Below are 18,200 nucleotides of genomic sequence, written 5' to 3' on the forward strand. Positions count from 1 at the left end.
CGTATTGTTCTCTATTGACTTCGCTAAACTTAGTTGAAGGCAAGCTCTGTGCAGCATTTCTCCAAGAAAGCCTAAATCAACATCATGTACACTAAACCATCAGTTGCTTAGTTTCTTAGGTGGAGCAAAGCATTCTGTGGTTATTACAGTGGAGTGAATGCTGCCTGCTAGAATGCAATCGTAGGGTGCTGCAGAAGAGGTATGTGAGAAGTACGAATAACTGTAAAATATGCAAGTCAGTTCAGTGCATATAAAAATGCAAGCTCTAGGACTGGTTTCAGCAAGTTGTCCAGCTATCATGAGAGGCCTGCTGCCACCAGAGTCCGTGCACCAGTTTATGCTGTAGAAGCAGGATAAGTTCCTGAAACACTGAGTCCTGGCTTCATCCCATGTTCATCCTGCTGCCTTCTAAGCCTAATTTGAATAAATTACCATACAAATTTTGTAGGTAACTGTAGCTGTAGAGAGGAGGCTTCCAGAGCATGACAACTTCACATTCTGGCTAAGAAAGAATTTGATATTTTTTCTTGGTGGTGGTGCTGGTGTGTGGTGGTGACAGCCTACTGCATTCAGTTACCCTCCCTGCTATCAGTTCCCACTAATTTTAAATGCAGGTACAGTGCATATTCATTTTATATTGGTATGTAGCTTTTTTCCCCCCTTTTGGTGATGACTGAGGATTGCTTAGAAGGCCACAGCCATGTGACAGAACTCTCCAAATTAGACTAGATTACCTTGAAGATAAGCTCCCATTTGGAGCTCCCATGTTGTCCTGATGTGTCAGCAAGTACAGTCGTATAAATGCTATCAAGTAATAAAATCTTTACAACACATCACATGAACTATGTAGATAAAGGGGAGATGACTATTGGGTTTTGGTCAGAAAAGTCCAACAAAGTAGTTGTAATGATTCCTATCTTTAGGGATGTCAGTTACTAACTTTATTAGAACTATAGTTACTTTCTGTTAGGGACTTCTAGTATAAATATATGGAACGAAGAAATATATAGAGGTAGTATTTTTAACTCAGTTTGCTTTTACCAGATGACTCAGCAGGTAAGGTTGAATTATATCTTTCATTTTAGCAACTTTTTAAAAATTGTCTGTATTAGACTAAAACCATTGAAGTTCAAAGTGTTCCATAGTGACTTTTAATCCAAAGATGATATTTCAAAGAAATCTGAACAGTTTTGGGTGAGCCAAATCAATAGTAGCCAAAATTAGTTTTACTGTCCATTTTCAGATTACATGAATCAAAAGTGTCATAACAAAAATCTTCAAGCCTTTTGTTGTAGTTGTTACTAAAACTTAAACATCAAGATGGCTTCCTATTTCTGCTATCAGTCCCCATCACCATTGATTTGGGTGCAATTGATAACATTAGTATAAGATAGCTAATTAAAGGGAAGAATCATGAAGAAAGAAAAGAACAATTCGATTCACAAGATATCAATCTTACTGTAAAACCAAAACATTTTAGTGTGTCTGTTAATGATCTTAGTTTAAAAGGTGGGGACTGTACCAATAAAACTTGTTGTTGAGCTGGAAAATGTTATAGGTCCCAGTCACCTCTGTTCCAAAAAGGTTATCTGAAGCTGGAGTAAGTGAAGAGGAATACTTGGATGATAAGAGGAAGAAAAAGTGTGTCATTTCAGAAGTGTCTAACGGAGTTTGACATGGCTTAGCCCAATTTATTTATCATGCATTAATTTAAACCAGAAATTAAAGAGAGTTTTACGTACCAGGGAGTAAACTGCCTACTAGAGTAACAAAGACAAGAAATTGTATAGAGTGTTATCAATTCTAGAAGAGTAACAGAGGCTTCCCTCCCAGTTCTTTGTTTTGGCGCTTCTGAGTCCAGGAGTGCTGATTTGATTTACTGGGGTGTTGGACTCTGAAGAGACAATAGGAAATAATAAGTTCAGAGAATTTGTACTGAGCCTTCAGCTTGCAGAAAATTTGTTCAGTGAACCTGAACTAGGCATGCATCTCTAGCTCAATTAGCATAAGCATAATTCTGCTTTTCCTCTCCAGAACCTTGTTTATGATTATCAGTTTGGACTACTTTATTCTTTTAATATAGATCATAAAGTATAACTCAGACCGTGATGACAGTGAGCATTTTTCAGTGGCATAGCCACCTTGTGCCGATACTCCACCAGCTGCTTGTTCCCTTCGCCATGCCAATACTTGCATTATGCCAGTACAGCTGTTTGTGTGATTATGTGAAGAACTGGATCAGAGCACTGATCTAGCTGAAGAATACATTTTCATTTTATCTTTGGTATTTTTAATTCAAATAAGACCCTCGCTCTGGTGGCTACACTACTGCATAAATGGCTGTGCCAGCACAAAGCAGGAGGTGGCTCAAGAACAGCTAGGAATCACTTGAGCAATTAAAGCAGCCCTGTCATATCCCCAGGCTGCTCACAGTCGTTGTGTGGTTTGTGGTCACCACTAGGCCAACGGAAGGGCTATGTGTTGTTGATGATCACGGTGCCATTTATCTTCGCCTCCTCTCTCTTGTACCTTCTGTTGTACTGGCAGGGCCTGATCATGCAACTGAGACAGTTCAGAGAACCACATCAGCTGAAAACTGATGAAACCACCTAAAAACTAAGCACTTCTTTTTTCTTATTTTTTTTTCTTAGCTTTAGTTTTCTGTCTTTTTAGTTGCCCAAACCAGACCTCAGCAGTCCCATTGAGGTAGCACTCAGAGATCAGGAACACCAGTCAGGGACAGCAGAACCAAAGACTTCTTACAGAAGCTATGCCAGCTTGTACAGTTTGAATGAATCACTTTGTTATCTTGCTCTCCGGAGATCCAAACAGACTAAAGGTTTTCCTGATAAAGTGTTTTCCTGATAAAGTGGTTTTCCTGATAAAGATTTTCCTGATAAAGTGGGACTCCCTTTTAGGGAGTCCCAAAATTAGTGGATTTTTGGAACATCTGTGCCTTCTTCCCCTGCAAATGTTTCTATCTCAGCTTCTGGTAAGATCCTTTCTTTGCTGTTTTTGTTAGACAGATCTTACCCATCAGAATGTCACAGCTGGGGCAAGGACAGAGTCTGTACTGTATTACCTGTAGAAGTTCTGCAGAGCTGGCTGGTGCATCTCTGTTAAATATTTGGACTCTGTACAAGCATTAGCTTTTCAATAATTCAGCAACATCTTGTTGGCAATTACTTTTCTACTGCTTATGAGTTTAGAATAGTAACACCTAGTACTATACTAAATAGATACTTAATAAGGCAACATTATAATAGGACTCCCATGGAATTACACATTACATTAACACCAAATGAGTTCATTCTGAATTCATTATGAATGATTACTCTGAATACCAAAGGAATTAATAATCATTAGCCATTTACTGTGAAGGGTTGCTGAATCATTGCCAGATACAGCTGTATTAAGAATTCACAAGCTTTCCTGATCAAGTTTCATTCTGAAAGAATCATTAAGTGTAACTTTGTTTTCACTGGAGAGTTCCTACTTGTATTCTGAATCTGTACTCCTTGTTCAATTGCATTCCAATTCTGAAAGCACTTCAAAGATAGTCACTCAGCCTAGTTCATTCACTAATGGAATTACTTTCCTTATCTCCATTTTGTCTTTGAGTGTATCTCAGTTGGCTTTATACAACCCATCTGAAAGGTTAATAAACTTTAAAGCATGCTGGGAGACATTCAAGGGCAGGGTGACTCCGACATGACAAAAAGAATGCAAAAGCATTATATTTATGACTTTGTGGCAAGTAAATTCTGCAAGTAAAGATATCCAAGGCCTTTGATTTGGTTCCTGAAAGTTCCCTCTGTTCCTACTAGCATTTGAAGACTCAGCTGTTTTGCATATCAGAGGTAGCTGACTTGGGAGACAGAGGGAATTAACTGCTCGCTTTAGATTAACTTTTCCTTTGGGTATAAGCTTCCACAAGAGTTTTACTTCTTTGTCAACTTATTCATGCTAACTGTCTACAACAGCCACACAGTTGCAACTAACGTCATCCTGATAAATTCAAATACAGTGTTAAGCCTTTGTAGTTTGATTCCTGCCCATAGTCCTGACAATACAGATTCAAATATGAGATTTCCTATGTGTTGAGGTTAGATCAGTGACTCAGGTTTCAAAGTTAGGTAAGCAGAACTGTGAATGCATGTTTTTGGGTTGTTTTGGGTTTTTTTCCCCACTCAGTGCGACAAATTCAGTGTAAAAAGCCTGTGCACCTTAGACCTTGCAGAATAAGGTTATGCTATTTCCTTGCATTCTGTCTGCAAACAGTGCTGCTGCATCGAAGCATGCACACCCTTATTTGTGTTTCTCTGTGGCAGCTGAATCCACTTAGTGGGGTTCACAAATGCCAGTCTGCCACAAATAGTATTTGCACATAAAGTTAGATTCATTAAATTGTGTTGAAGTGTTAGTTCAACTGTAGATGATTCCCGCTGAATTCAGGGGAGCCAGCATTTGGCCTCTGATCTATAATGTTTAATTAAATCTGTATGAAGCAGTACTGTCTGTTGTTGATTGCCAAGATAGCAATACAAATGTATTTGTGTTTAAGCAAAGGCTAATACTGTCTGATATTTCAGTGATGCCATAAACCAATGCTTAGGAAATAATTTTCATTTAAACTATGTCCTAAAATGAAACATATGAAGATAATTGCTTGTATGAACACTGATATATTTCTATATATTATATAAATACAAATGATACATTTAACATGACTCTTAGCGAGCTGATTATAACCATCTCAGGGGAAATTTATTTTTTTTTACAGTTAGAGAACGAGGGGATTGGTGATTCATTTTGGAGATTCAGCTGTGGCATGGGGCTAGTTGCAAACCCTGGCATGCTCTAACTGAAATCAGGGGTTTGCCTGGGTGAGGTGGGGGCTCAGTGTAGGGCATGCCGCCTGGCCTACGGGCCCTGACAGTTGGCCACCAGATGGCAGACACAATCTCCTACAGAATAATGATATTTTCTTTGACCTACATAAAGAACAGCTGCATCTTTCTCCATTGAAAATGATAGATAGTGCCAAGTACACTGACGATAATGGCCACTTTCTGAAAGCTGTTTTCAGCTTTTACACCTGAAGCTTTTTATTCTTTTGCATTTCTCTGTTACAATTCTCACCTTGTGCCAGGGAAATATCTTTTATTTTTCCACTGGTCTCAGTTATAGCTGGTAATTCAGTTGGATTTGAACTGAGTTCTGTTAAGCACAAGTATAACATAATGAAGGTTGTTTGCGGTAGTGTGCAGGCTCTACATTGTAGTAGTTGGAATGGATTAAATACACATAATATATTTAAAATACATGTATACATAGAGATAGATAATTTTGTTTTAATTTATTCGGTTTTTTTACTGGATAATTCTGGAGTTCTCTGCACCATTTAGTTCAATGCCCAGCCCACTAAAGATGAAGCCCTGCTGCAGAGGTATGCAAAAGCAACATCACACACTCACAGGTCTGAAGAGGCAGGAAAATCACAAATACTGTAAATGCAAAGGGTAAGGTCATTATATGGATGCTTGTTTTAGCTGAAACTGAAGAGATAGGGACTTGGGTGACTAACCTTAGCAATTGTGCAAGTGACTGTAACTTCAGTAAAGTCAGAGGGCCTCCATTCCTTTATTCTTGGAATAAACATTGTCCTGACTCAATATTTGGAAGACTACATAATGAAATTCTTCGTTCTCCGGTACACTATTGAATTTCATTACATTTTATAACAAAAAAGGCAGGAATGAAAATAAGGATTTATTTCCGAATAAGTGAGCAGAAACATGGTTGCAAATTCACAATACACATTAAAAACTCCTCTGCACAGACAGGTACAGATGATGGCATGTTTGCTCCAAACTTGTTTTAAGCTGATTCTGATCCTGAGCAACCAGGCAGAGTGAGCACATTTATTAACACTGTGTAGCCTTACCTTTGTTGTTTGGATGGTTGTCTGTAACCTGTCGTGGAACTCTCATGTACAGCATAGTGTACAACTCCTTGGAGGTGAATAAACTCATACTTAGTGTGTGGCAAGAGTGACACACCCAGTCAAACAGTTACTCATTGGTAATATACTGTACTACACGCTGGCTCTATGCCCACTGCATTCGCACTGCAGGCAAGCTCTTAAGTTTGTATCGTTGTGTAGATGTCAGCATTTTTATATCACATCACAAGCAAGCTGTCAATATAATTTGATCTTGAGAGAGAGAGAGAGCACATAAAAGCTCAAGTACTGTTCATATAATCTGATTATCTTTTTCCTGTTTCACAGAACTGTGGCATTTTTCATATCCAGTTCGATCTATCTTTCAAGGTCCATGTGGTGTTACTATGCCAGTGGTATTGTCCCCCAATAAGTTTTATGTGAACAGAAGAGTTTATGGCTTGATTTCATTTACCCTGTTCACAGGCTTGTGCATGTCTCTCTGGAACACTGAGAGCCTAGTGCAAGACAGGGGCCTTCAGTGCTCAGCTAACTTGAGGACAGCCTCACCAATCACCCAGTCCCCAAAAGCACAGTTGGGGCTGGACACTGGTTGTCTTTCAGTACACACAGAGCCACATGGAGACAGCAAGAATCTTAACTAGGGACTTGCTCAGCCAGTTGTGCTGAGCAGCTGTAAAGATTCTCACAGCCCATCAGTGGAGCAAGTGTAAAACTCCCTGGCTGACTGTTTGAAAGTAATTGGTCGCTCAGAGCTCTCGTTTGCTTCTAAGGGCTTGTTTATTATAAGTATGTTTAAATTAATGTGTCATCCTCTGGACACTGGGTTAATGCCTGGACTTAGGAGTTCTTACTGGCTGCATCATCCATTCACTATATCATAAGCTCTGATAGGTCACTTTTTCTCAGTGTTTCAGCTTTCTCATGTATTAAATAGGTTTGATGATACTTTCCTCTAAATGGTATTTTCAAATCTGTGTATGACTGAAATTACTACAGTTTTTGCCTCTATTAATGGCATAGAGTTTACACTGTTGTAGCTTAACTGGTATCTATTTAGCTTTACCATAGCAATAAGAACTGAGGTTTCTACCTCAGTTTCTACCTTATGTGCAACCACTTCAATGTTTGCTATGCTAATGCTGTTTTTCTTTAGAGATATATATAGGGCCTAAGCATCTGGGTCCAGCTGATAAAGAAAGTTTCCTTTTCAGTTGTCTGCTCTTGCACAATTGGTCATTGAGTTCAGCAATTTTGGGATTAAGCTGAAGGAGTTTTAATTAAAAAACTAAGTGTCAAATATGGTTGCGGGATAGTCAGAATCATTCCACAGACACATTTTACAGATTTTAAGTCAAAAGTGCAAAGGGAACATTGGCAGCGAAACAAGTTTCTCTGTCCTTACCTGAATCTTAAGTATTTGTAATTGATACAGAAATACCCACTTTCATACTTTTCTCCCATACCCCTGTGTTTTGAATGCTCATCACAGGACATGGAGATTGTTCACAGAGGGAAGGTATACAGCTCTCTTCTATTTCAAGTATGGAGACATACTTTTAATTGCATGCAGACAGCAGATGGTATGGCTTTTGTGGCGTCGTGAACTCCAGCACAATATAGTCAGCCACTGCACAGCATGGTACAATTTAAAGCTGAGTAAATATGGGGAGGGTGAAGGGTTAGGGGTGGGAAAGCAGTAATTCCTAGGACATTTGTTCCATTTTTATTTTACAAATTGACTGTGATTTTGTTATGCTTTGCTCTTGTTCGCTTTCTGCATCTGTCCTAGAAAACTGCTTTCCTGCCAGGAACATACACCCAAACAAATAATTTTAAAAGAGTTGTTGTCAACTTCAAAAACCGCATCTCCATGTTTTATGTTTTCTTTCATAAGAAGATGTAAGATTTTGAAGTTACTTTCTCTCAGACTTCAGAAGAGGAAGTAACTGAAAAAAACCCCAGAAATAATATAAATTCCCAACTAATAAACATGAGATAAGATCTTTTCCAGTCCACAGGCATAATCTCTCACAAAACTGACTTGGAATTTTCTGAAACTTTTTCTGGTCAGAAAATTCTTTTCCATTAGAAGTCCCCTTCTCACCTGATTCAGACTTTTCACCCATGAGGCAGTGTGCTATTCTGGAATCCCTCTCATTTTTCGCCTGTAAGGAAGAGTTTTGAAACTGCAAAAATTTTTCTAACTCAGGAAACGTTTTCCTATTCAGACCTCATGTGCCCTGCATATTTTGTAATTGGTTTAAAGGCTGTATAACTTACAGACAGCAGAGGCTTTGCATAAAAGAAAGCAGCTTAGTAAGTAAAGTAAAAAATTAATACAAATTGGAGAGGATTGTTTTAATTGAGTTGCAACATACCCTGACCAGTAATATGCCATTAAATATATATGTATATATAGCAAGTATATTTGAGTAATAAAACCTTACGCACACCCCCCCCCCCGACAGATACTAATTTAAGGAGTTATTGTGAACACTGGTATGCTGTGACAGAACAGTTGGGTACAGGCTGTCTTATTTCTCCCTCCTCTTTAATTTAATGCTGGTATAACATAATCTACATCCAGTCCCAAATCTGTGAGGCTATATCAAGACACAGCCAGTATGTGACTATATGAGAGAGGACCCGCAAGAGGCAGGATTCACTAGGAGACACCATTCTGTCTCAACTCAGTAGAACAGCCTGCAAACTATGCTACACTCTCCAACATGCAGGATTTAGAGCACAGGCTGAGGGAGTGTACAACTGACTGTGTGAACTCAAGGACAATGTTATGGGTAATAAAACTGTTAGATGTAGCAATGCTTCTAATTTGTATAGTTTTACAGTTGTCATGTACAATGATTTATGATATTTAACATTTTACTGAAGTTTCTTCCCATTACTGAAGTTTGTCTCATTCTTTGACAGAGTGGAGTATGGGTAAGTCTATTAATTAGAAATACAGAAATGGTTACATAGAATACATGAATTTGAAAGTATACCAAGGAGAGCACTGGTGAAGTTTAGTGGACCTTTGTTTTCCATGTTTTTAATCACCCAGCCTATGTTCATGTTCTTCTTCTGATCAGTTTCTCGACTCTAAAGAGGCATGTTCTTGCATTAGCATGTGGGATTAAATTAATTGCATTTAAGAAATGGAACCCACTTTGCATACAGCAAAACTTGTTGAATACTGTTATATATTTCTTCAGACTTTTATAAAACCAGGGAAAAGTAGATTTTCAGTTCCTTCCCAAATGTATTACTTCAATTAAATAAAACAAAATTCCAATCTATGACACCATTTTCACATAAATTCTAGGAATGTTTTTGTTCAGATTAAAAATTTTTGGTCTGTATCCTCAGCCAGTGGAGCTATGCCAATACACAGCAGCTGGGAATTTCCTACCCTGCTATCTGTGTGTGGCAGTGGATTCATTAGGCATAAGACGTGTCCTGTATGCATTCTAAATTACCCAGCAGACTCCCTGACTTTAAACATATGGTTATCTTACATAAATCAGAGCTCTGCTTTTCCAAAACAAGTGTATTTTTTGTACTTTCTGCAAACATTTGGTAAGCAATACAAAGCACTATTTGTCTCTTGATATTAAATAAGCTATGCGAACATGGTGCCATGGACTAATGTAATGTACTTTACATCCAAGTAGTGTAAAATGTTCCATAATTCCTTTTTCTGTGTGGACATAAGACATGTGGAGGTGCAGTAGTTTACCCAGAATATTGTTGTTATCCATATCCTACCAGAATTACTTAGGAATCTGTGCAGCTTGTTTCTTATTTTCGCATTGTAACTAATATAGGATATGCTTCCAAACAGAGCAAGGCTGTGATCTCAAGACACTGCTTTGAAGCCATTTTCTCCCTGTTTCTTTATAACATATTTTACCATTATTCCATCCTGACTGCAAAATCAGTGGAATCTTCAAAGTAAAAATACATCACTTTGTTTAAATACGCACTAAAATAAAAACTGAGATTTTGTCCTTGATTTCTGCTGATCTCCAGATTATTGTCAAGGATGTATAATTGAATTATAACCTTGATTTTGTTATAGGTCAATGGCATCCATGCTATTGACTCACACAGCTCATAAAAGTATATTTCCAAGGGGTGTGGGTATAGGTGTGCTGAACAGCTTGGGCTGGTTTATAAAAACGAGGACCTCAAGCCATCTGCACTTATCCATTCTTCTTTCTTCCAGCTGCTATTCTGCTCCACCAGCCACATCACCAGGGCAACATGGCATTCGCAGGCAAATACGAATTTGAAGGCGATGAGAACTATGATGACTTTGTGAAGAAGATCGGTAAGTATGTCTTGGGGTCTAAGTCTTAAAGGTTATAAATTAGTTAAAAATACTTTTTTAAAACAAAGTTTTTTTACTGAAATGTGCTGAGATCAACAGGGGCTAAAACTGGTAGGAGTGCACTTTGCTTCAAGCAAGGAGATTCAGGTTTTATTCTTATAAGCAGCACTGTCAGCTGCAGGAAATAGTCCTGGTCCACAGAAGTAGTATTCCTTTTCAGTGGCAGCAGAATGAAGGGCCAAGATGTTTGCAGTATGACGATCATGAAAGTCACTTTTTCTGTCCTTAGTATTCATCAGCGGGAGTATAAATTTAGTATGTAAATGCTTGTCAAAATCTTACACAGGAACAGGTTTCTGTGAATGCTTTCAGAAGACTGTGCAAACCTGTTTCAGAGATTACCCTGTAAAAGCTCTTAGGGACACTATGATCTGTGCGCATAAGTTCAGTGCTTGTGTTCATTTATTTAAAAAGCAATAGCAAATAATAAATCGGTATGTGCAGCTATATAGCAAAGGCACAAGTTCATACACATTAAATCCCACGCATCTGCACGTGTAGATTAAGTTTCCCAGCAAAAAGAATGCAAGACCAAAACTTATTATTTTAGCAAATGTATTGATGTACCTCTATCTTCCTTTATACCAGTAATTTAAACTCAGAGCTTTGATACTGCTGTAAAAAAAAAAAAAGAAAAAAAACCCACAACAAATGAGATGCTCAGACATAAATGTCTGAGAACAAACATACTATTAGCATGCTTCAATTCAAATACAGCTGGTAGGCTATTAGATTTGATAAACTGTATGTTTCTATTGATTAAGGTCTCCCCAGTGACAAGATTGAAATGGGAAGGAATTGCAAAATAGTCACTGAAGTGGTACAGAATGGAAATGACTTCACCTGGACACAGCATTTCCCAGGAGGCCGCACCACAACCAACACATTCACAATTGGCAAGGAAGCAGACATGGAGACAATGGGTGGTAAAAAGTTCCAGGTAAATTAATTTAGCTCTTAAGTTCTACACTGTCTCAGTTGTTTTTTAATTTAGGGTGAAAATCAAATCTGTCGCAGGGACATCTTCCTTAAATTGTTCTTTTAATCTGTCATAGCTTAGAAACATACAATTTTTCTTCCCCATTTCTTGATGCCCTTAGAAAAATATCTGTATCTGATTTTAAAGAGAGCTAGAGCTTCAGAACTGTATGTACTAATAAAGAACGAGGGGGGAGTGTCAAGCATCTACTGGTGTCGCAGCTCAAGCAAACATAATGCTTATTAAAACTCTAAAGAGCTGGTTGGCAGCTGTGTCATTGTCTGGCACCTTATAGCAACTGCAGCAGACTCTGAGGGGAGTGCTGATCCTTAGCTCTGCCCATGCCTGTCAGCAGTACTCATCTTTTGAAGTCACCTGTGCCAAAGCCTTAAACAAAAGACTGTGTAAAGTGAACGGGGAAAAAAAAAAAATCTCTGTATCCTCCTTGTAGGAAGTACAGAGCAACTTGTAACTTAAGCAGCCTCTAGTGAGAAGGAAGATTACACAGCATTGACCTGCTCCTGTCATGGACAAAATCTTGATACAAAACCTGCTGTAAAATGATTGCTTTCCTTACCTTATTAATTTCTCATCTATTTAAAGGGATAAGACAGTGTGGGACAGCTAAACTCTGCATTTGTGAGGTGTCCAGAAACCTACGATTACTGGATAAATGCTTTATACATATTGAAGAGACAGGAAAACCAGCAGTTACATCAGGGAACTGTGACAAACTGCGAATAGGAATAGCATTGCACAATTTCCAGAATGCTTTTTTAGTCATACCTTTCTGATTATGAGAGGAAAAAACCCACGTCTTCAGCTTTGAGAAATCTTTGTGAAACCTAACAGATAGAATAAGACACAATTCTACTTTGTCAATTTATTGCAAACTTAACAATTTTGAAATACTACAAATTCCATTCTGTTCTTTTTGGCCCTGTGCACTTCAGCAGTCCAAAGCCTATTTAGTAGCTAAAGCTGGAGGCAGAGTAAATGACTCTCAGCGGAGAAACCACTGCCTTTTAGCATCGTGTCACTAAACAATACATAAACTAGTAAGGTGGTTTCCTTGTATCTGGTAAAAAATGTCCACTCATCTCTTCATTTTGCAAATTACTTTTTTCTCCTCTAAATATGACTGTGTTATGTCTTCATTACTAAAAGCATAGGCAAGACTGACTAGTTATACAGACAAGACTGATTTTGTGATCAAACTACATATCTCGTTTTGGCAGTCAGCTGAGCTGCTGTAGCATTTGTGTTCTTCACAGTAGCATCCTGGCGTGCTTCATCCATACAGAAGCAGCTCTTATAGCAACTGGCACATATTATAGTATGAAGGTGCGACTGCAGACCATGCAGTGATGTTCACCTGTACTTAAATAAGCGAGATAAATTCTAGTGTAGGTAAAAGTATGAAACTCAGGATCTAGGGTAAAGATTCACAGCACTTGTCCACAGTGACTTTTGTGCTGCTTGCAGGCAGGTTATTAGTATCTGAGAATGCTACTTCAAAATTAACTCATACAATCATGCCTTTTACTTCACTGTCAAAACAAGAGAACCACATAAAACATTGAGGACTGAATGAGAAGCATAGTCTTTAGTCAGATAATTTGTAGAGCTGTGAAGGAATATTGTCTAATTTATTGTGTATATATGGAACTTGCATGTATTGTTAGATGAACATTTTTCTATTTAAATTGTGAACATTTAAGAACTAAAGCACAAGGATTTTAGTTTTGTTCATGAAGCTGCATCTATAATACACAACTACTTTTTTAAAAGTAAAAACTTTAAGCATCAGGTGTACAGATGTTTACAGTATATCTGATAATATAAATGCCAGTAACCGCAGGGAACATTAAACCTTTCTCTATTACTCATTAAACCTTACTCTATTATAGGCAACTGTTAAAATGGAAGATGGGAAAATAGTAGCTGATTTTCCCAACTACCGTCATACTGCAGAGATTTGTGGAGGAAAGCTAGTAGAGGTGAGTTCTCAAATATCTGGATTTTTATTAAAAAAACCCCAAAACCAAACCCCTAGAGCAGCAAGCTTAAAATTTTGAGTTTAGAAAAAATCTTTAGATGAAGTAAAGCAAAACTATTAAATAACTTTCTCCTTCACTCTAGATAATCTTCTACAATTTTGTGCAGGTTTAATCCAAAAATTCAATGAACAAACTTTTCATCGTGTATTTCTGATTAATTTGAAATATAGATCTTGCACCTTAGGCACAGACACACAGTTTTATAGCTTTAAGACTGGAACGTTCAGACTGAAATATTCCCAACTTGCCATGTCTTTGACTGTATTCACTGTGCCTACACCTCAAGAATAGAAAATAATATATATAAAAATTTTTACCTACTACTTACATGTTTCTATAAAGTTATTAACTTTGTTTCATTCTTAGAAAACTATCTAGCTGCAAGTCCTCACAGAATTTCTGTAGAACCTTATTTCCTTAAGTCTTACCAAAGGCGGGGGGGAACCAACCAACAAAAAAACCACTGAAGAGGTTGGATTTCAAGTAGTATCCTATTTTATCAACAAAATTGCAACATAGGTTTGGAAGATTACTGAAACTAAACTACAATATTTACAGTAAAACTTGTAAAACAAATAAGGTCAAACGTTATGATTTCCAAGTCTCAAAGATTTTCCTGAATTGACTTATGTCTGTGCCAGTTACGTGTGTCTGAATGCATCTTCAGAGACTAATCAGAAATAAGTTACTCTGAGAATCAAGAAAGGACACTCACCCTCCCTGAAAGTAATAGTGTCACTCCTTTATTGCTTTTGGAGAGCAATTATCTCATTTGTCTAAAACCCTGACAACTTGGGAGTTGGTAAAGCCGTGTCTAACGCAGGATAGATTTAAGTTATCCCTAAACCCCTGTTTAGAAGCTGTGGTTGTTGTGTAAGAATATTTTTGCGCTGTGTATTTCAGAGTTGACAAGGACATTCAGCTTATTTTCTAGGTATGTCTTCTACCAAAGGGTAAATGTTGCTTCAGTAAAGGACAGGTTCTGTGAGCCAGTCAGCAGGTCTTTTCATTTGTGACACTGAAGCTCTAATTACACTGTTCAAAAAAATTTTTTGTTTGTTCTTTATTCCAGATTTCTATTGCTTCTGGTGTAGTCTACAAAAGGACCAGCAAAAGGATTGCTTAAGGCAGTAAAGCCAGTCTCTTCCAGTGCACTGAAAACCAAACAACAATAGAAATAAATAAGAGTGCTGATTGTCTTTCCCTCTCTCTTTCTTTGTATTACAAACATGAAATGTTTTTCAGAGTAATGTTAACATAAATGCTTACCCCATTCCTAATGATCTGACAAATACTCAGAAAATCAGAACACAAAAATCTGAAGATGCAACAAAGCACGCGCTTAATGATGCTGCTTCAGTCTAAGTATTTCAGGATATGATACATATTTGGCATATTCAAATGTTGTGTACCACCTACTTAATAGAAGCTCTGCTCAGCTTCTGGCTAAAGACTAGGACAATACTCTGCCCAAAGCGTACATCAAAATGCAAGACCTGATGAAAGTCATCTACCCTGTTGCTGGTTGGAGAGCAGAAATTTAGGAGCTTGAAAACAAGAGAAAGTCAGCTTATCACTCATGAAAAGATATACTTTCACACTGCTATCATAGTTTTCTCATTCTCATCAGTGCCTCCTCTTGACCCAAGTTCTTAGAGGACATTTAAAGTTTTACAGACAGACTCGTGCAGGAAAACTTGGAGTGTCTTATTTTCTCAGGGCAATCCTGTTATTTACATAGAGTGCATGTGAAAACCTGTTTTCTTGAACACAGTAGGAATTAAATATAACACAGTTTTTGGATTAACTGTTCCAAGTGACTCCTGGCCAATACCCGGTCCACAAAGCTTTTACCTTTTCAGACTCCTTTTTCCAGCTGTCTTGCCTTCTGGATCCACCTAGCTGCTTGCCCTCACAAGCTTACCAGGGCATGCGTCCTATGTACACAGAAGTTCATTTTCTGATAGGCTTATGTACATGACTGATAATCCCAATCATTTCAGGTATCTTGCATTAAAAAGAAAATTTTAATTACTTTTAGTATTTTTTCTCAATAGATTACTAAGCTTTTCAGCTGCAACAAGGGTTCATCCAGGCTCCATCAATTTACCCAAAACAGGCTGCACATGTCTTATCACCAGGTGTTGCTCAATATATTAGTTACTCCATTTCCAAGGCAAAGCATAGTGCTGAACTCTAATTAGACAAACACAAGTCAATCTGAAACCTGTTCAATCTTGAGACATTCTTTTGGTACTTGCAACAAATAGATGTACCAATTAACAGAATTTTGTTAAAATTCAGCTTCTTCAGTTATATGAGGTCATATTGAGAAGTAATAAGGGATCTCTTCAGACTTACTCCTCATTTCAGTTCAAGTCAGCCAGTACATTCCTCTGCAAATCATAACATGCCATCTTAGAACTTTTGGATTTAGAATGTGCCCATCACATTCAATGTTTAACCAACTACACAGGATGACTTTTAGAGTTAGGCACAAGTAAACACCAGGCAAACGTTATACAAAACTAAAGCTCATATTAGAACTAAGTGATGGTGGTGTTTTATCTGAGCCATTGACACAAGATCCTGCTCTGAAGATGGCACTGATACCTGGTGATTCCCTGCTTTAAAAACAAAATGGACCCAACCACCACTAATTCGAGTTCTAGAAGTAACTATCTTTAGCGTTATGCAACTGGCACATTTTGTTTTCACATTCTGCATGTGATCAAGTAACTCCCCATTAAACAGACAACAGTGCTTGGAAAGGAAGGGTGGGATTTTTAGGTAGGCTGTCTAGAAAGCATGTAAAGGGGTGCTTTTACATAGGAAAAAAAGCATTGCTGCCTTTATTAACTAGAGGAGAGGCTTTACGTTTGTCTTGAAATGGCAGTACAGAGAGCAAAATAAACACCCCTTAAGAAAAAAACCCACAAAACTTGTGCAAATTATCACTAAGAATACATTAGTGTTTGGCCCACGTTTGCTAGGGTCTAGACTTCTCAGTAAAAAAATAGCACTAAGCTAAATTTTATTAAGCAACATCTGTACCCTTTACTAATGAGTTGATTATACTGATCAAAGAGCATTGTATCAACTTTAAATTGTTGGCTACAGTGTGTAAAACTTGCTAAAACAAAAGGATCAAACAGTGGCTTTGACAAGTTTGCAAACACAAAGTTGTGGCTTTCTCACAAATAGGAAGATGGTAGTAGTTTCTTTTTCCCATTTAAAAAAAGCAGCAAGCTGCAGCTATAAGCTTTTTTTAAAGTTAGTTCATTTTAACCTTTGATGCCTGATCAATATTAGCAGACTTTTTTCCACCTATATCCCTGCTACAGCTCTTGTCAAGACTCACTAATACAGTTCTTTAATTTTAATGTCAGCTTTCTCATTTGTTTGGTTACATCTGCAACGTCCTCCCATGTAAGGGCGTAACTGGTGCCATACCCCATTTTGTATTCTTAGCCATGTTTCACTGCATTTGCTTTTGCAGCAGCCTTTCTTACTTCAAAGTCTGCTAGGGAAGCATGAATCAATCAGCATGTAAAAATTCTGATCTATGACTATGCTGCAACTGACAGCATCAACTAGCACAAGCACAGAGTGGGAAGTTTTGAATCCGTTTGTTTTAAAAATTAACTCAGCTTTGCATGCACCTCCAAAAGTAATTGTGGCACAAATTCTTCAGAAAAGCGTCTTTAGGTTGGCTGAACTCTTCTACTTTTGGTCTTCTTGAGGAAAGTTTTCACGAAAGAAAAAAAATTAGTCACATGAAAAGGTATTTACCAGGAAATTAAATGTGTGGAATTGCCACCAACATTTAAAGCATTCTGGAGAGAACTGTCAATCAGTATTAGGCCAACTCAAATGCTCATAACTCTTTGCCCTTTCAGAGTCTGCTGTTGGACTTAAATCTGTCCCAACTCCACCCATGATACAATGGCACAAACAGAACCTAGAAGTCAATGGACAATTCCTGCTTAGAAGATACAGTCACCAGAAGAAAGATTGAATGTACAACCACATTCTCCTATTCAGCCTTTCAGTCTCCTCAGGTAAGATGGCACCCCCAAGACGCACTGGCCATGTGAGCTGGAACAATCTGTTCTTTTTATGTCCTTACCTTGTTTCTGCACGTTTTCTGACTGTTTCTTCAGCCATCTTCTCATCCCTCTTTGTACTTCCTTATATACACCAACACTTTATTGGAATAGGACCTTATTTCTTGTGCAGTGACCAAGTTCCTGATCTGCCTAATCCTTCACAATTTATTATTTGGCAAGGCCTTTCCGTAACATTTGTCCTACCACTCTTCTGTTCTGTAAAACTTTATGAGTGCTCAGATAAAGTATTTTTAAGGTATAGACAGACATTCTTTGTTAGCTCTTAAAAGCTAAGGAGAAACCACTTTAAAAAAAAAAAGAGGGTCTGTGCTTGTTTATTGAAAACTTTTATTGTGAACTTAGCAAGTATTTTCACAATTAAGCACGATGGTGGTCCAAAGTATCACACTGCACATGTCGCAAATTATAAGGGTGATAAAAAAACAAAGAAAAACCACATAACAATACTGCCACATACATGTTATTCTTTACGTCTATTGAATGACATAAAAAAATACACTAAAGTCTTCTGAAAATAAAGTTTAATATAAATACAAAGCCAACAGAATAAAAGATTAACTAAGTTCTCTAAACTTCTAGACTAATTTCTAAAGAGTACTGCCTCTTCATTTACAGTTTGCATTTTTTAAAAAAATAAAACAAGAAGATTCCTCTAGCCTGCTGAATGGAA

General features: G+C 37.7%; 1 protein-coding gene across 1 annotated transcript in view; it reads left to right on the plus strand.

Annotated features, from left to right (window-relative positions):
• FABP6 (fatty acid binding protein 6) overlaps nt 1-14,554 on the plus strand; it is a 42,815-nt gene extending 28,261 nt beyond the window's left edge. Inside the window, exons 3-6 of the mRNA XM_009813622.2 lie at nt 10,197-10,301; nt 11,126-11,301; nt 13,251-13,340; nt 14,473-14,554. Of these exons, the coding sequence (XP_009811924.1) occupies nt 10,197-10,301; nt 11,126-11,301; nt 13,251-13,340; nt 14,473-14,526 (425 nt within the window). The 3' untranslated portion in view covers nt 14,527-14,554. The remainder of the gene's footprint in view (nt 1-10,196; nt 10,302-11,125; nt 11,302-13,250; nt 13,341-14,472) is intronic.
• Nucleotides 14,555-18,200: the final 3,646 nt, after the last annotated feature.

This window comes from Gavia stellata, chromosome 16 (assembly GCF_030936135.1).
Source record: "Gavia stellata isolate bGavSte3 chromosome 16, bGavSte3.hap2, whole genome shotgun sequence".
Lineage (NCBI taxonomy): Eukaryota > Metazoa > Chordata > Aves > Gaviiformes > Gaviidae > Gavia > Gavia stellata.